The sequence below is a fragment of the Solea solea genome, chromosome 7, assembly GCF_958295425.1.
Source record: "Solea solea chromosome 7, fSolSol10.1, whole genome shotgun sequence".
NCBI classification, from domain to species: Eukaryota; Metazoa; Chordata; class Actinopteri; order Pleuronectiformes; family Soleidae; genus Solea; species Solea solea.
The window spans coordinates 24,552,789-24,574,775 of NC_081140.1; the positions used below are offsets into that span (position 1 = coordinate 24,552,789).

The window sequence follows — 21,987 nt, forward strand, 5'->3', positions numbered from 1 at the left end:
GATCAAACGACATTTGCCGGAGTCTACTTCAGCTTTTCATCACTTGATCTCAAAGTTTTACAATTCGACTGTTTGTTTTTCGAAGGTTAAATAGAGGCGTGATTGATGAGTGTAGGTCAGGCGTTGATGTGGAGATGGCGCAGTGCATGATGGGAAATGTGACTTTTTTGAAGGACTCAAATGCCAATAAGGGTATTAAAATAGTCTTATTTGCAGCGATTCTGATATTTTCTTCTGCCGTCGTTCGTCTTAGTGTAGTCACGTTTGGCATTCTGTCCTTGGTGTGGGTTGAACCTTTAGACCCCTGCGGGAGAAGGACTGTGCAGAGAATCACTATGTTTCCTACGCTAGTGGCCAGGCATCGCTTCTCGGCCTTTTGGCTAAGATCAAGTGTAGTATCTGTTCTTATCAGTTTAATATCTGATACGTCCCTTACCCGGGGACCATATATTAAATTGATTTTTGGAACTGGGAGATGGAACAGGGGCTTGCTCCGTCCACTCCACGCATCAACCTGGTATTGCAGCACCTCAAGGAATGGTGCACTCCCCTCATTTGTCCAAGTCTAAGCAATGATTACAGTCTCAGGTTGGGGTTTGGTTATGTGGTGTTGGCAGTACCTGAGCCGTGCAGTTTGGAGAAAAAGTAGTTGTCGAACCCCGGACAGCGTGGCAGTGGTTAGATTGTCACTCTCTCGCACCAACCAAAGAAACAGGAGTTGCTTCCCTATTGGAGAGGGATCAAAACCCTGTTGCCCTTTGCCTCCCTTACATTTCAGCTGTTGATGAAATGACATTTGCCAGAATCTACTTCCAACATTTCATCACTTGAACTTGTAGTTTTACAATTCGACTGTTTGTTTTTCGAAGGTTAAATAGGCGCAATGGATGATCGTAGGTCAGGCTTTGATGTGGAAATGTTGCAGTGCATGATGGGAAATCATGCACTGCAACGGCGGGCAATGAAAAAATCTTTTTCTTTTTATTAAATAGTCTTTTATTTAAGCCTTTGTGTATGACACATTTATTCAGTCCTGAATTCATGCAGAGTCACACAGCACCTCCAGGAGCTACGGTTCTGTTAGCTCTGTTAGCACCACTAGTGATTGTGGTTTGTCTGTGAAAGAGTGGCCTGTCCGTGATGTGTACAACTCATACTTACCTGGCAGGGGAGATACCATGATCAAGAAGGTGGTTCACCCAGGGCGAGGCTCGGCCATTGCACTCCGGTTGTGCTGACCCCTGCGAATTCCCCAAATGTGGGAATCTCGACTGCATAATTTCTGATAGTGGGGGACTGCGTTCGCGCTCTCCCCTGAAAAGTTGTACAACAAAGAATATGTCTGCAGTAGGTTCGGATGCATCCGTGTCATTGTCGCTGTTGGACGCAGCAAGGTCATCAGTTGGGAACACTGAGTACTCTCGCCGCCCGTCGGTCTAACAAGCCGCTTGTGATCTGTCCTCAATTTGAGCTGTGCTGTGTGGAGAAACGTGGTTGTGGTTGGGGTTGGGGGTGGGTTGGGTTGGGTTGGGTTGGGTTGGGGTGGGGTGCGGTGTGCTTTTGCGAAATAAACCCTTAAAACTGGGGCCCTGAAACTGCGCCTAGAAAACCAGCTTAGGGGCTCATTTCTGTCACTTACCTAACTGGAGAAGTTGGTACTGGTTCCTTAAACTGCAGCCTCAGGCCTTGCAGGAATCCTTCGTTGGGGAAAAGCTGTGTGTGAGAAAAGCTAAAATGAATATACATACAGTATATGAAATTGTCGACAGTATGGAACTGCAGGCCCACAGGCAGTAGGTTTAGGCCCGCAAAATTAAGCCCCTTTGTTTTAAACTTAACTCACTGAGTACCTGCCCTGTGATTGTCCCCCGTTCGTTGACATAAGTGAAATAATGAAACAAAAAACAAACGAAAAAAGGAATTCGCTGAGGGGCCTAATTCTACGGGCCTTAACCGGTTGCCTGCAAGTCTGCAGCTACACCCTTCTCAAAATGGTCGAGAAACACATCAAAACGCTGAGTGAAAGCTGGATAGATTAAAGTCTTGGGACTCGAGTAAAGTTTAAATGAAGTCTCACCAATCCCGACTATTATTGATAGTATTATAGAAAAGCTAACATGATAGTGTCGGTAGCATCGGAGCTGTGCAGTTGGGAGAAACAGTGTTGTTCATACCCCCAGACCAGTAGGTGGCCGTGTTGAGATTGTCACCCTCTCGCAGCTAACAAAGAACCAGGAGGGGCTTCGTTCCTTGAGAGGGATAATAAGCCCTTTGCATTTTGCTTCTCTTACATCTCAGTCGTTGATCAAACGACATTTGCCGGAGTCTACTTCAGCTTTTCATCACTTGATCTCAAAGTTTTACAATTCGACTGTTTGTTTTTCGAAGGTTAAATAGAGGCGTGATTGATGAGTGTAGGTCAGGCGTTGATGTGGAGATGGCGCAGTGCATGATGGGAAATGTGACTTTTTTGAAGGACTCAAATGCCAATAAGGGTATTAAAATAGTCTTATTTGCAGCGATTCTGATATTTTCTTCTGCCGTCGTTCGTCTTAGTGTAGTCACGTTTGGCATTCTGTCCTTGGTGTGGGTTGAACCTTTAGACCCCTGCGGGAGAAGGACTGTGCAGAGAATCACTATGTTTCCTACGCTAGTGGCCAGGCATCGCTTCTCGGCCTTTTGGCTAAGATCAAGTGTAGTATCTGTTCTTATCAGTTTAATATCTGCTACGTCCCCTACCCGGGGACCATATATTAAATTGATTTTTGGAACTGGGAGATGGAACAGGGGCTTGCTCCGTCCACTCCACGCATCAACCTGGTATTGCAGCACCTCAAGGAATGGTGCACTCCCCTCATTTGTCCAAGTCTAAGCAATGATTACAGTCTCAGGTTGGGGTTTGGTTATGTGGTGTTGGCAGTACCTGAGCCGTGCAGTTTGGAGAAAAAGTAGTTGTCGAACCCCGGACAGCGTGGCAGTGGTTAGATTGTCACTCTCTCGCACCAACCAAAGAAACAGGAGTTGCTTCCCTATTGGAGAGGGATCAAAACCCTGTTGCCCTTTGCCTCCCTTACATTTCAGCTGTTGATGAAATGACATTTGCCAGAATCTACTTCCAACATTTCATCACTTGAACTTGTAGTTTTACAATTGGACTGTTTGTTTTTCGAAGGTTAAATAGGCGCAATGGATGATCGTAGGTCAGGCTTTGATGTGGAAATGTTGCAGTGCATGATGGGAAATCATGCACTGCAACGGCGGGCAATGAAAAAATCTTTTTCTTTTTATTAAATAGTCTTTTATTTAAGCCTTTGTGTATGACACCTTTATTCAGTCCTGAATTCATGCAGAGTCACACAGCACCTCCAGGAGCTACGGTTCTGTTAGCTCTGTTAGCACCACTAGTGATTGTGGTTTGTCTGTGAAAGAGTGGCCTGTCCGTGATGTGTACAACTCATACTTACCTGGCAGGGGAGATACCATGATCAAGAAGGTGGTTCACCCAGGGCGAGGCTCGGCCATTGCACTCCGGTTGTGCTGACCCCTGCGAATTCCCCAAATGTGGGAATCTCGACTGCATAATTTCTGATAGTGGGGGACTGCGTTCGCGCTCTCCCCTGAAAAGTTGTACAACAAAGAATATGTCTGCAGTAGGTTCGGATGGATCCGTGTCATTGTCGCTGTTGGACGCAGCAAGGTCATCAGTTGGGAACACTGAGTACTCTCGCCGCCTGTCTGTCTAACAAGCCGCTTGTGATCTGTCCTCAATTTGAGCTGTACGGTATCTATTTCTTTATACCTGCCTAAAACTTTTTATATTTAATTAAAGCACCAACATGTTGATTCTGCTGTCAGGGGAACTTTTAGCAGTTGTAAACTTTACTTCAAAACTAATAATTTGGGGCGTTTGTTTACGCCTGGTGTGCGCTGACCTCTGACACGAAAGCCGGGAATTATTCGCAGTTTGCCTGCAAGTCAGTCAGATACTGTAGGAGAGAAGAGCTGAAGATGAAGCGACAGGAGAGGGATTGTTGAGCACAAGGTTTCATATATGGTATCATATGTGTCTGGTCGCCGCTTGGCTCCGCCCTTTGATGGCAGTGAAACTGAAAGTCTCTTCATGTGCCAACATACAAAAAAAAAGCCTCTATCCTATCCCAAAATACTGACGAGGACAGTTCAGACGTGGAATCGGCGGGAGACGTTGAAACGGTGAAAATGTCCTAAAAAGTGTAGAGGTTTATGATTAATAATGTCCAGCTGTATGTGTGTGTGTGTGTGAGAAAGGACTCATTTGCACTTCTCTTTCGGGGTGTTACCACACGTGTTAAAGTGTAAATTATTTTCACACATGGAAAAAAAACAAATTTTGCAATACTCATAATCACGTTCTAATTCATAAAGGTTTAAAACAGAGCGGCACAGCGAGGTTGGCTGGATTTTCTTCTCTCTTTTTTTTGATTGGATTTGTCATATTTCTTTAATGAATCATTTGCCACCATTGAGTTTGACGCACACGGCGAGTGTTATAAAAAATAAAGGAGCCTTTTGAAACGAACATGAATACTCACTCTCCGTGGCTGGTATTGAAATCCAGGACAAAGGCTGCCGTAGATGAGATGGATCCAGTTCTCACTCACTGTCGGGACACTCCATCTGAGCTATGACACTATTTTTGTCGAGGCCTGCTGCTGTGGATAATCAAGTGATAATTAATGAGTGATCTTGGTGGAAGGGAATGTGTTTTCCTGCGTGTGCTGTGTGTGCTGCTGCCTGGTTAAATGTAAACACAGCCTAGCTCCACCTGGATGATCTGATTTAGCTCCAAGTCCAAAAAAACCTCTCTCTGTCTCACATAATGGAATCGTAGTAATAATTTCACGCTTATTACGACTATTCTACTCTGCCAGACAGTAGGTGTGGCTGCTGGAGGTTGGCTTGCAATCAAGGCAGTTGTTCCTGATGGGCGTTTGTAACAGGCCGCTCATAATGAACAGGATGTCGGGAGTCCTGACCCCATGTGGGTAGTTGTAGAATCGCGTAGTGATTATATGTGATTTTTTTTTCAGAATGAAGTCGAGCTAAAAGGCACACTTTGCTTTGTCTCCCGTGGACTCCTGTTTCACATTTTGCTCATTCAATCAGCGCGGCATTAGGCATGAGGAGCTGATTATAGGAAAAAAGAGGGGGAAAAAAGAATTTCATCTTTTGTTTAAAAAGATAGAACATTTTGCTCTCTTGTGCACTAATGCTTAAAAGTGCCTGGAGTGTGACTGAAAACACAAAGAAGTGGATTAAGTGAATGCTTGTGGTAAAATGCTTCTTGGCCCCGCCCACCCCTGCGCTGCAGCTGTATACACAAACACTCCCGTAGTCCAGTCTGATGGTCTCATTCTAGGTTATCCCAATTAGCCTTTCGGTGTACAGCCTGATGGATTTAATAGGAAAAAGAAGAAGGGAAGCGTGTGCAACCGTCTCATTTAACACAGCACAGGACTTCTGTCTCCTCCTACTTTGCCATTGATCAATATTAAAATAGTGACGCTTTGCAGCTTTTAATCAATGACTGTATTTCTTTTTTAATAACACACATCACTTTTAAGTCACATACTTAAAAACTAATTGTGTTTCTCTAGATGTGGTGTTTCAGTTTTTAAGTCTTAATTGGCAGCTCATCAACAAGAGTCCGTCCTCGGGCAGATCAGCACGCTTCAATCGGGCCCAAATAAGGCAGTAATAAACAAGTGTGAAAAGGGCAAGAAACTCATTATACAAATTTAATTCACCAACGCTTTTATTTACCCAAGTCCAGACCGGTTTATGCTGAGCAGAATCTGTTCTCTTAGTAAGCAAGAAACAGGAGATTTATGACTAGAAACTTTGTATTCATTAATATATTTCTGTTTTCAAAATGAATGGAAGCAGAGGTAAATAATAAATTAAACGTAAAGTAAAAAATAAACGCTGGCTTCGCGTTTCTGTGTAGACGGCGAATACGATCCTTTAGGAAAACGATGACGTCATATTCCCAAGCTCTCTTATGCTCTGTCATTCATTGTCTTGTGTTTGGAGATTGTTTGAAAAGTAACAAAAGTCAGCCGGAAAAGTCGCTAGCTATCACTGAAACACGTCCTGTCTTTAGAGATTTCACACACGGCGCTGAAAAAAGGGCTGACTCGTATCATAAAGAGAGGAGAAAAGCAAAACTATTTTTATTTTATTATTGTTTTTAGGCTGTTTTTATGACAGAAAGTCGCTAGATTTGTAACCAGGGGTCTGTAAAGTCGCTAAATGTTCACACAGAAACGACACAAACCTGAAACCCAAACAAACAAAGGACATTATTTTCCTTTCTGTCCTCTGGCTCGATTTATTCTCTGTCTCCGTTTCTGTTATTATATCTAATGTTTACAACGTCTTCTTCTTCCATTTCTTTAGTGTAACGTTACAGCGCCACTTACAGTCCTGGCATATGTACCACAGCATTTTGCCATCTTTGCGGGGAACTTTTTCACATCTGGACGTGGCCTAAAGTACTCAGCTGCCGCCGTGTGATTGACTGCTTAGATATTTGTGTAATTATCAGTACTTTTGCCTTCTAAAAGTAAAGGTAGCAGTACACTGAGTTTGTGTTTGTGACTCCCTTAATTTCACCATATTTTTCACACAGTCCCTTAATGTCTGCTTCTTCTTCTTCTTCTACTTCTTACTTCTTGCTTCTGCTTTTTTTTTTAAATCCAGATCAGAGATAATTCCTCTTTTGCCTCGGTCCGGACTGGAAGCCATTTATCATCAGTTTTACTGCAGGAACTAATGGATAGTCTATCACACACCGTATGCGACTGTCCTTCGTATCCTCAGTTATTCTGTTTTTCTCCGCACCGACTTTATGAGAAACCTAGACGGCATTTTATCACAAATGGTTATGCAGTTCAATTCATGATCCTTAGTGAAACAGACAGTAGTGAGTAAATCTTTTATGTATCAGCTGGTTTATCGGTTTAGTAAGCGTCATGTCGTAGATTTAGAGGAAAGGGGGGGGGGGAGTTTTTTGTTACCGTCTAACAATCAAAAATCTCCTTGTATTTGAATTATTCAGAAAAATTCAGACAAAACTTTTAATGAGCAGGAATTTGAATCATACAGTGTTATAAATAAAGTTTTAAAATTCTCGAATGACACACTGCTGAGGTCATCGGGTGGGGGGGGTGGAAAGGAAATCCAAGGGGGGAAAAAAAGAGAATAAAATCAAGTTAATCTGAGATGACATGCCGTGTCAGTGCCTCGGTGACAGAAGAGTCATTTCGCCCGTGCTGAGCAACGGCAAATTATTCCAGCAAGCAAATCCATTTGAAAAAAAAACAACAACATTTATTTACTCGTGACCACTTCCAAACTGCACACAAAACTGAGACGAGAGAGCGAGTTATTAATTTGAGATGCTGAGCAACGGATACCGCTAAGGATGCCGGAGTGTCGATGACATTAAAGCGCCCAAGTAGCGTGGCGGTAATGAAACGCCTTGGTGGGTTTTATCATTACATCGGCGGGGGCAGAATGGAACCGCACGCTCGCACTTCCTGACTTTCAGGGCTCGCAGAGGTTTGAGATAACCTTGCAGATTTACAGCTTAAATTACTGAGCTAAAAACTTCTCTCTCTCTCTCGCTCCTGCACTCTGTATTCACCGAGTGTCGGGTGTGCAACAGGCAGCCATTATGCCGAGGCCCTGGATGATGAATGGAGGAGCAGCACTTCCTCCTCTTACATTTTTATACACAGATGATCTCTCTGAAAGTTAACTGCAGGTTTCGGTTGCACAAAACCCACCTTTGCTTTGAGAGTACATGTGTACAGATAAAGAAACGAGGCTCGAAAGTGGAAATGAACATTGCATCACCTCTTTGGTCTTACTTTTTTGTTGTTGTTGTTGTTGTTGTGCTGCATCTAAAAGCCCTCCCTTCCCACCTCCTCTGATTCACATTATTGATCTTCCTTTGTCAGAATCCCTTCATTGGAAAACACATTGATCCTTGGCTCCGTCTTGTGCTGCTAATTACTGAGGGGACTGTGTCACTGTCCGGCTCTTATCTGATGCCGGCCTGTGTAGAGGACTAATGGGACGTGCCAGCTGAAAGCGTGGCCCGCGGTAACCTTGTGTAAACACAGTTAATCATATCATCACTGGACTGGCTCTGAATTTAAAGCCGCTGTTAGGAATCTTCCGTTTTATTGGAAATACTTAACTGAAATAGTTCTCTGTTCTGACAGCGATCACTAATCTGGAGTGTTTCGCTCACGGACTAGAGTGTCTCTCAGAGTGTCAGAGCTGTGACTTTAAATCGAGGAGAAACTTTTTACAGTGTCCCTTAACACTTTATCATAATCAGGAGCCAGAACTCCACAAAAAAGAGGTGTTTTTCTGACCGTGAGGTCTGTCGTTAAAGTGGTACTAAGGTCTTGTTTAGACGGATTTTTCCTAAACTGATTCAAACCACATACGGAGGCGGTTTTGAATGCGATTCAGATTTTTTACAGATCCGTTTCAATCTGAATGTCGCTCAGATATGATTTCAAAGTGTCTTCCCCTGGGATTCCACTGCGTATCCGTCGCAAAGCGTCTGCGTCTTGGCATCAGAAGGGATTTGCCGATTGGATCTGATCACCTGCAATTTATAATGTCGGTCAGAAAGATCAGATTTTGATGGGATATGCTTACAAAGTTTATTTTATTTTATTTATTTAACCTTTATTTTACCCCATTTTAATTTTTTAACACGGTAAAGACTTACGTAAAACATGGAAAACATTAAAAACATAGTTAAAACAAATGTGAAACATATGTATGGCACAGAGATGGCAACTAAGCGCCCAATAATAAGTAATAAATAAGTCAAAGTTGCTTTACATTGTTAATGTGGACTTAAAAACGGTTGCAAATTGCATATAAATACAACTTTGAGCATGTGATGAACATAGAAAAAATAGTTTATCACGTTTCATAATGTGATTATTTATTCATTTCCTGACTAATTCATTGCATTAGGATGTTAAAAGAAAGTGACAATCATAACATGTATAACATTTCATACAAACCTTTGCAGTATTTAAAAGTGTCAGTGAAATACTATTGGACACAAATGATGATTTTTATTTAGTGTGTGTGTGTGTGTGTGTGTTGAGGTGAGGTTTCATCATAGTTCCCGTGCAGCCTGTGATGTCTGGTTGGTTTGAGCTGCGACGGGAGCAGAGGAAGGTGATTATCATGGTGATTAATTCGGGCATATGGGAGGAACATTGCCGTGTTATCTGAGAGGAGAGGGAAATTATTACCTAATGGAGGTGTGACCAATGTGTTTCTTTTAAAGCTGAAAATGAAACGATGAGTCAGAGACTCCCATGACTTCCTGAATCAGCCTTTGCAGGGAATCGATCAGCCAGACTTTATGAAATAATGACGCAGGGAAACTGAGTTAATACACGGACAAAAGCAGGAGCTGGTGCACCTTTTACTGTTAATGAAGTGTGGCTCAGTCCTGTGTTTCTCATTAACCCTTTAACACCTAAACCTCAAAATGTCTGTCTGGACTTCTAGACTTATTTTAACCTAAAAGGGCCTTTTTCAGAATAACTATGTATATATATATATATATACAATATCTGACAGTTATTTACAATTTATTGCATTTTAAAATAGTGTATTAACAATTTAGAATGAAGAAAAATGTTTTATTTAGAAAAAACTATCAATTTGTTCAATTTGAAATTTGGACAGTATAAAACCTATTTAAAATAAAATTGAGTTGAGCCTTTGTCTCAATGTCCAAATAACCCTAAGTGCTCATGCGATTTTAAATATTCATTGTTGTGTTGTTGAGTCAAAGTTATGATTTTAGTATTTTTAGTAGCGATATAAAGTAGTAATAATTGTGCAGAAGTCACAAAATTTGACCGTTTTTATTTTATTTTTGTTCATAAAAACGAGCCAAGTGAACTTTGAACTGCAACGCTTTTTCCACATTTCACAAATTCAGTCCGATTTGAAACATTTTGAGTACTTTTTGCTCACATGTGTTTATATAGTTGGTGATAATTATGCCTATAGGTTGTGCTGAATAAAAAGGATATAAGATGGATATAAGATTATTATACCTGTCTGTACTTCTCTCTCTCTTTCTGTGAATCCTCGTGGAAAAAAAAAAAGAAAGAAATCTATTTCCTTTTTGTTTCCACTGTGACTTTCTTACAAACAAAGCAGTCATCGCAGACTCGGAGTCTCTTGCAGTGACATGTGACTCACTCATTGGACACTTTTCACTGACCTGCTCTGCATCATCACTGCCTCCCGGGCCCATAGGGGGGGGTAAATCAAAACAAAATTTATTTCACTGACCGACAGCATGTGACACCGTGCTTAGTTGCGCTTGAAGTCTTCACTTCTTTTCCCCGGTGATCATAAAACAGGAAAAAAAAAAAAAACTTACACAAAGAGGAACAGTTGGTCATGAGCAGCAGGTCAGACTGGCAATGTGATTTTATTTGGCATTTGGAAATAGTGACAGATGGCGAGAGACTGCAGATAGAAATGATTTATTTTTATACGACGGTGCGATAGAAGGCGATTGTTGCCATCATTAGGGGAGGAACAATTCACTTTAAGACTTACCTGTCATATCACTGTGGCTGGGTACAAGTGTGGCTCCAGTAGATGAGCAGATAGTGTTTCCATGGTTGTGGAACATTATTTTAACACTCACCAGACAGTTCATTAGAGATTATGTGTTAAGAATAAAGTGTGGTTTTCTGCTGCTGCTGCTGCTGCTGGAGTCCATCTGCTCTGCAGACCTCGGTTGTAACAAGTCGTTATTTAAAATAGTAGTGCATCACCGTTACATATAAATAAATGTCCATCAGACTGAAAACAGGAAGAAGCCCCTTTGAAAAGATTCAGAAGTGTTTTCTTCTGCTCAAAGGAAAAAATAGCCTGTTTTTGAGGTGAAGGAGGGAGCATAAAAATAATGTCACAATGGTTTTCTTCACAAAAACCTTTCTATTATGGTCTCAGTTGCTAATTTAAGGGTCTTCAGTACAGCATGATGCCCTGGTTCCATTTTAGACAATGAATCCTAGTATGAATAGAAAATAGACATTGATGCAGGGGAGCATTTGTGATACCAGTTTGAACGACTGCTCACTTCCATCCAAATATGCTGCCTTCTTCTTGTTCTTTCAAAAACAACAAAAAGGTGCCCGTCGGTCTTTAAAACGGGAATCCAAAAGACGATTGATGGCATCAGTGTGTTGCCACTTAGGAAAACAGTCTATTGGTTAAACACGGAACTAAACAAACAATTATTTGCATAATCGATTAATCCATCAGGGCCACAAGGTTAAGGTGTAGTGGTTTGCCTTTGCAGCAAGAACAACGGTCTTTCTGCATGGAGTTTGCATGTTCTCCCCATCTGTGCGTGGGTTTCCTCCCACAGTCCAAAACCATGCAATGTCATAAAAATCATAGAAAAATGTCATAAAAATCTTGAAAAATGTTGATCGGTGATTCTCAAACCTGGAAATGATTCATTTTTAATGATTTGGAGCAAAGACACCAGAAAATATACAGTTATTGATGTATCTGCACAAACCCTGATGGTTTTTATTTTAATGTAGTATAATTCTGAGAAAACCGGACCCTATGGTTTATCTCTTCATTCATATTATTCCATTTATGGTTCTTTATGTGTATCACTAACTCATCTAAGTTATTTCACTAGTTGATTCATTAGTTAATTAGTTGATTTAATAATCGACCAAATGTAAAAATAATAATAAATTGGGACATTTCTTTCTCTACATGGACACGACGTGCCTTCAAAGGCTGAATATTTAGTTTTCCAGAAGACTGCAACAGATGATTTCACTGATAATGACGTCTTCAATCAGAGAACAGGAACCAGTCAGTCAAATCACACGACGCAGACTTTGTCTCGGTTTGGTTCTCATGCATATTCATTTCCATAGTGAACAAGTATAGATTTCTGCATTTACGGTAACAAATGTACCTTTTAATTAATATGAAACGGTGCGAGCAGCCTCCCATCTGTTAACGCGAGTTCACGAACAGCATGTTCACAAATCAAGCAGATATTTCCGTGCATTCTTACATCTTTAATAATGCTCCATTTTCCTTTTCTTTTCTTTTTTTTTCTTCTCCCCCCCACGTGTGAATACTCAACACTCAAAGACGCAGCACGATGCACTCGGCGCTCATGCACAGCACGTACCTGGATGCCTGTGTAATCCATTTGTACCTTGCATTTTCCTGGATGTGTTAACAGTGCTATAGTAAAGTACAACAGCCTTGTTAGCAGCCACTGCATTGATCCCTCTCCCCACAAAAGAAAAACCTTCTGTGGTTGCTCTCATTCCTACCACCTACACGTTCCGTCTCGCAATCCAGTGCAACACAGATTTCCCTGGAGTGCGTCGGAAGTCATTCTGGGATATGTAGGAGCTCAGACGTACTGTAGATGTTGACAAGCCGGGATAGAGAAGTGGATACACCAAAATATTAAATTATGCATCGAACATCACGTATTGATGTCTGACAGTGAAATCCATATCTGTTTTTATTTTTTTTATTTTATTTTTCCCTCGAGGAAATCCTCCATAACCTATCCTCATTTAGAGACGGGGTAGGCAACCTATTGGCATTATTTATTTTATTTATTTTTTTTAATTCCATAACAACAGGGAAGTGATCTGAGAGAGAGCCAGACTGCTGTCCCATGATGGGAGACTTTCATGAATCACTGGTCTGTTTAGGGAAGGATTCCCTACCAAACAGCTGTGTGTAGACGTGTGTTGGCGCTTTTCCATTAAAGAGTTCCAGCACGACTCGGTCTACTCTACTCGGCTTGGTATCAGTCACGCCATTTTCCGTGACTATAGTACCTCGTCCACGTGGGATGCACGAAACCGCCGTGGTGTCGTTTTATAAGCGACACAAACACTCAAACTATTGAGTTGTTCAGTTGTTTCCGGTGTTACTGAATCATTAGAATCAGTTCATTGAAAAGAGTAGTTCAGTATTTCCTGCATGACAGTCACTGAACTGAAATACGACTGAACGGATCGTGTTTCAAACTCACGATCGTCGCTAAATACACCAGACTCCTCTGTTAAATATTGAGATTTTAAACATTCCCTTTACTAAATGTCAAAAATTGACCCAAGTTTTTAAGGATTTTTAAGTCTTTTTAACTGAGTTCAGAATTGTTCAGTTTGATTCTTGAGTCGACTCCAGTGACGACACTCTCCGAGTGATCAGTGGCCGGCAGTCTGTTGACGTCACATGTTAGTTTTAGTTTTTATTAAGTTAAGACTTTTTGTTTTTATAAAAGTGTTTTTTTTATTAGTTTTTAGAGCAGATTTGCTAGTTTTTATTTTTATGTAAATGCTTAGTTTACATTTTTTATTAGTTTTAGTGTTAGTTTTTTGTAATATAGAGTATGCAAGATGTAAAAAGTATTGTGTCATAACAGGTTTTTTCAGCCCTAGTTTTTATTTTTATTTTAGTTTTCATTATTTTGCTATTTTTTTTTTTTTTTCTTTAAATAAAGGTACTATCCCTAATGGAAAAGCCGTGCCGCACCGCGCCGCGCCGTGCCAGAACTGTATAATGGACAAACGCCATTTGGCTACGTTCAAAATCCCTGCCACATTCTTCAAATACGAACAAAATCGGATTTATTACAGATCAGATTTGACTGTTTACATTAATAACTACAAGTGTCTTGTATCTGACCTTTATGTGAATGTGACTGCCTTCTCCACACAGGTGTATGTTCACTTATTGATACCTTTTTTGCACGCTTCAACAACAACAACAACATTAAACGTAGGTCCATAGTTATCCTTAGGAAACCTTTAAAATGCCATAAACACAAAAAAAAAACACTACTTACTAATGAAGATTTTGCATTTTTCACATAACAGAGAATGAGCGGAACTATGGTTTCACACGTCGGAGAGTGTTAAAACCAAATCTGAGGGGAATATGTTTTAAATTGTGATTAAATTGTAACCCTCGGACCATTCGCTCGCATCTATTATCGCTCTCTCTTTGGAAATCTTTCTTGCTTTTAATCTGGATTACGGCTTGACGAGATGATCACCGTTTGTAAAACTGCCTCCATAATAACAACCTGTTAACTAATTATGCCACTAAAGCTACTTACACACTGGGCCTTTCACCCCATGAGACTTGAGACTTCATCGCACAGCACTGCTCGGAGCGCGTCAGTATTAAAATTTAAAATCTGGTGGAGGGTCAGTCGTTACATGGCTGTCATCATCTTGGTTTCTGGCCCCAGTCACCAAATCCTGCATTAAGTTGTGATTGACTGTCAGGGAAAGGGGCGCCGTGTCTGCTCCTGCTCCTGCTCCTCATCCTCGTGTAGCAGATACAGTTTATTAATGTTTTAAAACTGTCACTTGATATGTCTCCACACTTCTGATGTGCAGTATTAGGCACCACTGGCCTGTATAAAATGCCCACCTATGCCTGAGGTTGTTCATCTCAGAGCTGCTACTGCTGCTGCTGCTGCTGCTGCTGCTGCTGACAGGATTTATTTTCACAGAGTTCAGATACGTAGATGCGGAGAGGGAACAAATGCCTAACATTACATTGTATTGTCCGATGCAGTTACTTTAGTTCAACACACACTGATAATCAAACTAGGCACCACAAAGTTTTGCTGAAAAGTGTTGTTGTGCTGCAGCAGAGAGTTAGGATGCCTTGCACAGCTGCAGGGAGGCGCGTGAAATCGCCTTTTTCTTCTTCCACAAGCCTCTAAAGACACCGGGGTGGTTAGGGAGATTGACACTACACGGTCCCCCTAGTGGCAGCTGAGCTCTCTCGACATCTTCCTTTAGCTACAGGGCAGGAAAGCGTTCCAGACGTACCACCTGCCGCCCGTAGCCAGGGCCACAACACGGCGGACCGTGGCTGTGAAATCTGCCCTGAAATTGCTCATTTTCTTGGCTGCAGCGGATGCAAAATGCAGCTCTTGTCAAGGAGAGGTGCAATAAAAACCCCCGGGACGTATCCGCCATGACACCTCCGTGCACTTGTAGAGATGATTTAGGCACTGGTGGGATGAACACTGGCTTGGAGGTGCCCTCTGGGACACGAGGGTGAAGCTGCAACACAGCCTTCAAAACACTGGGAATGTCCCACTGAGCCTTCTCACCAACATCCCAGTGTGGTGTGAGCGCGATGAGAGGGAATTGTCTCCTGCTCTCCCAGGAGGCGTCGAGTTGTCTCCGTCCCCCAAAGGGAGGACACGGCAGCAAAGGATGAGGGTAGAGACAGACGGGCCACACTGTAGTTCAGTATACCCCGACTGTGATTATACTGGAGCTTCATCCATAGTGACTGTGTCATACAGCAGGAGAGCACAGCTGTCGCGCTGTCATCTCACAACAAAGGCATGTGATCCTTACACTCCTGACTGCCGGTTCATTCCCTGGGCAGCGTTGTCAGCAGCCGAGTGACACTGGTGAGCCGGAGTAAAGGAAAGTAAATGAAGAGCAGCATCACCGCTGCCCCTTAACACGAGCTCACCGGGGAGGATAAACTCATTCTGACTGGCTGAGCACGGAGAGCGCAGCCAACTTTCCACGTGTAGAAATGCAGAGTGGCTTTTTCTGGGATCGGATGATGAAGCAAAACTTCTTCACTAACTCGGATGAACTTTCTTTTGTGTGTGTGTGTGTATAATGAAGCCACGTAGAGCCAAATAAACCGCCCACAACATTTCACCCTGTCATGTTGACGGCGGTTTATTTTATTGTATATTCACCTCCAGGACGTTATATTTTGGCTTTCGATTGTTGTTTATGAAATTAGCAGCCACGCTGGTGTTGCGTTATTACATCGTTTCACACTCCCGGATGATTCCGTTAATCTTCTGACCTTTTCCTCCTCGCACAAGACAAGAGTGCGCCGGAATTAAAAAAATCATCCGGCCTCAAAAACACAACAAATGTGACTATGCGGAAGAGTCTTATTGATTCTGCCGACCTTACCAACACGTTTACTCCCTCAGGCTCATTTATACTTAACGTTAGATATGGAGAGGGAGCGCTGGAATTTGCATTTAAGGATGTGGCTGTTGATGAAACGGAGGGAAAACTGAGCAGCACCGCTAGAAACCATGTGGGGGCAGTGTAGTTAAATAGTTCAGAGTGTATTGCAACAAGGAAGAAATTGTGGTGGAATGTTTTCACCAGATGCAGTCGTTCTTTGTCCACGTAGCAAGCTTCAACTTTGAAAACCCCAAAAAAAGGATGCTGCCTTCGTAACGCAAGGCGGTTGGGAGCTAGGCAATCCAACCTTTTGAGGTCAAACAAGATTCACAGTTTAGATAGGGGGCGATAAATAATTCACAATATAAATGTATTTATGATGCAAAATGAATCTATTCATTAAAAAAACATACAGAAATCACTCATTATAACTTATATTAAGTGAAATGGATGGGGGTGGGGCTGTATGTGACCTCTGTTCTGACGCTATGAAAACCAAATGTTTTCCATTTTAAAACTACGATAAAACACAAACACATTCAGTGGATCAGTCACCTGAAATGTACTTATCTCGCACGTGAATGCAACCTCTCCACTTTACAGAGGTTCATTCTTATTTTTCAAAAAATAAGGAAAATGTTATTGTTCTTAGTGACACGCTCTCTTTTTTCCACACACATTCAGCGGTTGACATTAGACGTATAGACACAGATGATGAACTTGATTATTATTTCATATTCAAGGTCGTCAAGATTGAACCTTGATTTTAATTCTGCATCACGGCGTCGATCTGTAACGAAAGAAATCAATATTTAAAGTGGTTATGTTTTCAGACGCGCAGTCGGTGACGTTCTCTCCTAATTCTCTCCTTTAGTTTTCAACTTAAGCCTCCGTGTGTGGGAGGCTCGTTATTCATGCAGATGCCACAAGAAAAAGCCACACGGAACGCCGCCATGTCTGTCTGCCTGTCTGCCTGTCTGTCTGTCTGTCTGTGCGTTCACTCTCTGCTGCCCCTAATTCTGAGGCAAGTGTTTCTGCAGGCAGGCCACGCTTTATCGCCTGGTACTTTTTTTTAACACCTACATAATGTACTTCATTAGAATCAGCTGTCGCTCGCTGTCTGTTCCACTTCATCCCATCACTCTGAGTTTCCCTCTCTCTCTCTCTTTTCTCTCTCTTTTCTCTCTCTCTCTCTTTAAGAAGGAGGGAGTGCTTAGCAGCAAATAAACAACTGGCCTCCATTCTATTGTCGTGCATCTTCCTCTGTCTCTTGTCTGTTTATTTCTTGCTCTGCCGGGAATTCAATTATCCTGGCCGTTGCTTCGCGATGTTGTCGTGACATCCGATGACGGATTCATTATCTCGTCTCGTGACAGCATCGTCGTAGCGACGGGGAACGCCGTTTCCCGACCGTCTCGCTCTGTATGAATTTGGCTCGTATTCGTCTCGTCACCTCTGTGACTTTGTAAATCAGTGGCGCTCGTCGTACTATAAAATACTCGTCGTTATTATTTTTTTTCTCCTGAAATGAGCGATGTTCAGGTGTAACTGCGTTACAGGAAGAGTAATTAAGGATATCAGATGTTGCTTCAATAACGGTGGAATCAACCCACAAGCTGTCAAAGACAAAGTCTCACTTTGAGTCAAAATTATACAATCATTTACACATTCTTTTTAATTTGGCTCTAGTATGTAAAAAAAAAGCCATATAATAAATATGTCATTACATAATCATCTCTATGCTTGTTGGAAAAAGTGAGACTCAATTACCACGCAATTACTACTATTACACCCCCTCACTTATTATTTGCGCTCCCTCATTTATTCTTTGCGCTCCCTCACTTATTATTTGCGCTCCTCACTTATTCTTTGTGCTCCCTCACTTATTCTTTATACTCCCTCACTTATTCTTTACTCTCCCTCACTTATTATTTGCGCTCCCTCACTTATTCTTTACGCTCCTTCACTTATTCTTGGCGCTCCCTCACTTATTCTTTACTCTCCCTCACTTATTCTTTGCGCTCCCTCACTTATTCTTTACGCTCCCTCACTTATTCTTGGCGCTCCCTCACTTATTCTTTACTCTCCCTCACTTATTCTTTACGCTCTGTCACTTGTTCTTTGCGCTCCCTCACTTATTCTTTACTCTCCCTCACTTATTCTTTGCGCTCCCTCACTTATTCTTTACACTCCCTCACTTATTCTTTACTCTCCCTCACTTATTCTTTGAGCTCAGTCACTTATTCTTTACGCTCCCTCACTTATTCTTTACACTCCCTCACCTATTCTTTGCGCTCCCTCACTTATTCTTTACGCTCCCTCACCTATTCTTTACGCTCCCCCACTTATTCTTTACGCTCCCTCACTTATTCTTTGTACTCCCTCACTTATTCTTTACGCTCCCTCACTTATTCTCGGCGCTCCCTCACTTATTCTTTACGCTCCCTCACTTATTCTTTGCGCTCCCTCACTTATTCTTTGTACTCCCTCACTTATTCTTTACGCTCCCTCACTTATTCTTTACGCTCCCTCACTTATTCTTGGCGCTCCCTCACTTATTCTTTACTCTCCCTCACTTGTTCTTTGCGCTCCCTGATTTTTTCTTCCCGCCAAGGTTTTTTGTTTGTTATTCTGACCATGGACGGGCCTTAGGAAGCTGCCTGCTGATTGGCTACTGAGTTTTGGAGTGACAGCTCAGTGGACCAGAAGTAGTCACAGGCTTGGAGTCGCTGTCCGTATCTAACGTTTATAATCTGACAAACGTTAGATACGGACAGCGACTTTTATAGATACAATTATTTTTTTGGTCAACTGGGAAAACTTGGGGAACGAGTTCCAGACAGACAGCGACTCCAAGAACAGTGACTACTTCTGGTCCATTGAGCTGTCGTTCCAAAACTCCTTAGCCAATCAGCAGGCAGCTTCCTAATTCCATAAATTAAGAGTTATGGCATCTATTTGCAGGGTTTTACTTGCGTTGACCTCTTTGCGGTTCATGAATGGGTCGGTTCCTCGGCGACAGGAACACTGCAGTTGTGTGCACCAGATTTAATATGGAGTATACAAACTTCTGCTGGGGTTATATAAAAAAACAAAGCCAGAGAATGTCACTGCGGTCTCTTTGATGTGTCTTCTTTTTCTTCTCGTTGTAAAAGTGCAAAAAAAAAAGAAGCTCACGTAGCACGGTGCGGTCACAGGCATGCTAATTCACAGCGACTCTGTGTCTTCCCCTTCATTATGCACAGTATTCTTCAGTATTCTTTAATAACTCACTCACTCTCTTTCTCTCTGTTACAGGGAACGAGTTTGGCCATCCTGAGTGGCTGGATTTCCCCAGAGAGGGGAACAATAATAGTTATCACTACGCCCGGCGGCAGTTTGATCTAGTGGATCACCACGACCTCCGCTACGGTCAGCTCTACGCCTTTGACCGGGACATGAACCGGACTGAGGACAAGTACGGCTGGCTCTCCGCGTCTCCTGTGAGTACATCTCACACACACACAAAAATCATCACATGAAAATATTTCATAGTTTCTTGTGGAATAAATTCTTCAGTGGGTTAGATTATGTAAGACGTCTTCAATATTAAAAGAAGCGAGTGACTGCAAGTCTGGGGATGCTTTATAGCAGGCGATACACACTCCCGTCCACCTTTTTGTCAACGCTTTAACAGAAATCTGATCATTTTGGCTGCACCTTCTCTGCCATTTTACTGACTCACTTCTCCGCTTTGGTGTAATGATTTCTTTGTTGTGTGGAGCAAAGACACCAAGAAAATATTCCCATTTAAAAAGCTGAAACAATCAGAAATCTTGTTTTAATCATGAAAAAAGCTTCAAACCGATTAAACGATGAGCAAATAGTTTGCGATAGTAATACTGATTAATAGTCGGTTCATCAGGTAATTGTTTCAGCTGTAGTCATGATATCGCTGCAATGTTGAGAGTAAAAGTAAAAGTGTTAGTTTTGATATGGAACGATGCAAAATAGATCTTTTAATATTACATTGAGGACAGTTGAGGGTTTTTTTTGTCGAGGTTATAAGAAAATAAGGTATATTTCACATACAGTGCTTAACAAATGTTTTAGACCACCTGTCATGAACAGAAGAAAACGTACATGTTTTACAAATCTATCAAAAACTTGTTTAAACTAAAGTTAAACAAACTGAATTCACCTTTTATATCCAAATTTGAGCCGACTCACTGGGCTTCTAATGTTTCTTTTCCGGAATTCAAGTAAGTCATCTTTGTCAAGAAATAGCTATTTATTTCAGATATTGATGTTGATTTTTCGCCGAATTTCAAAGTAAAAGTGTTAGTTTTTTGATATGGAACGATGCAAAAATAGATCTTTTAATGTCAAAATCAGAGAAGTGAATGTAAAATGAAGTAAATTATGCCATGGGCAAGAGTAAATGAAACACCAAACAAGATATATATATATATATATCTATATATATATAGATATATATATATATAAATCACTGGGCTTCTTCTCTGAGAAGTCAGAAATGAATCAAGCATAACATTTAACCACAAAAATGAACGTTTCTGTTCAGAAATTCAAGTAAATAACTAATAATTTGACATCTTAATCAATGATTAATCAAGAAATTATATGTGCTTTACATACATAAGCATCCACATACTGGTGGATTAACCATTAGAGAAACATAAAAAAATAGATTTTGATAATTACTAATGCTGGTAATTTAGGGCAGCTGTGGCCTAATACATTTGTTAAGCACTGTATGTGTTGTATCGGGTCATAAAATGTCATCGGAGATTAAAGATGTTCAATTGAAATGTTGGCTTATCACAGTATATTCACATGTTCAAATGTTGATTGTTGTTAAGCGTAGCTCCTCGTAGGATTCATTTCGATTCATCAAATTACCTGGCAACCCGGAGTCTGTGGGGAGGAGGGAATGTTTTAATCGGAGTTTCAGCATTCGTTCTAAGTAGTAGTCGCAAATTTCACCTGGAGTCCTTTTGGAGTGTTTTAGAAAAACATCACCCCCCCCGAGCTGTAACTGTATCTTCACAAACACGTACGGCTTTATCACCGCAGGTGCTTAATTCCTGAAACAGAAGGTAAACGCACCATAAAGCGAGTTTTGAAATGTCTTGTTTTTCTGCCTGTTGTCAAGGTGAGCAGTAATAAACTTCATTAGCTTGTGTGTTTGCCGTGGAAGGAGGAGAGAGAAACAGAGAAAAATAAGTGGTTTTCTCCTGAGGCTGTGGTAGCGAAGCGATGGGATAATGCAAATGGTGAGTAAGGCTGAACTGACAGGGATTAGAAGTAAGTCTGTGTAATTGATTTAAAAAAAAAAAAAACGAAGAAAAAAAAACTCCCCTCACAACCCTGGGAATCCGTGTGAAGATTAGAACTCCTTCACCTTGCCCGTGTTGCACCCTGACCTGGCGTATTTTTCCCCGCAGCAGAGTAAGAACGGAACGTATCGGTGAGAAAATGAGAGACGATGTCTGCTTCACGGGGATAATTTGTGCACATCGGTCTTTCAATCAGAGACGTGTTCTGACTCACTGGAGCCTCTTAAAGCCCTTTTACATGTGAATGCAATGGATCTGTGCAGCGTGCGTCTGCTCTCTCTCTCTCTCTCTACTCCCTTTTGTTTGAAATGATCCCCACGGATGCTATTGGCAGGGACGACCCACGTGTTTGGCAGCGGCGCTGACCCACTAAACACTGGGCACCGCTTTTCTTGGCTGCTTATTTTAAGGGCGAAACCGTAATACGGTAGCAAAAGACACCACTCTACAGCGTTCGCTTAAGACATAGGTGTCAAACTGGCGGCCCGTGGGTCATATGTGGCCCCCCCCAATCGATTGCATGCGGCCCGCGTATGAATATCTTGTTGACCTCCTCTTGC

The 21,987-nt window shown here is 41.7% G+C and overlaps 1 protein-coding gene and 4 non-coding genes across 5 annotated transcripts in view; all 5 read left to right on the forward strand.

Moving 5' to 3' along the window:
- The window catches only part of gbe1b (glucan (1,4-alpha-), branching enzyme 1b), a 150,242-nt gene that overhangs the window by 96,553 nt on the left and 31,702 nt on the right, over window positions 1-21,987 (forward strand). Inside the window, exon 13 of the mRNA XM_058633707.1 lies at window positions 19,386-19,570. Coding sequence (XP_058489690.1) covers window positions 19,386-19,570 — 185 coding nt within the window. The remainder of the gene's footprint in view (window positions 1-19,385; window positions 19,571-21,987) is intronic.
- Window positions 361-551, forward strand: LOC131463323 (U2 spliceosomal RNA). The gene has a single exon (XR_009241038.1). It is a non-coding gene; the product is annotated as a U2 spliceosomal RNA (small nuclear RNA).
- LOC131463297 (U1 spliceosomal RNA) lies at window positions 1,154-1,317 on the forward strand. Its single transcript, XR_009241013.1, has one exon. It is a non-coding gene; the product is annotated as a U1 spliceosomal RNA (small nuclear RNA).
- LOC131463324 (U2 spliceosomal RNA) lies at window positions 2,664-2,854 on the forward strand. Its single transcript, XR_009241039.1, has one exon. It is a non-coding gene; the product is annotated as a U2 spliceosomal RNA (small nuclear RNA).
- Window positions 3,457-3,620, forward strand: LOC131463298 (U1 spliceosomal RNA). The gene has a single exon (XR_009241014.1). It is a non-coding gene; the product is annotated as a U1 spliceosomal RNA (small nuclear RNA).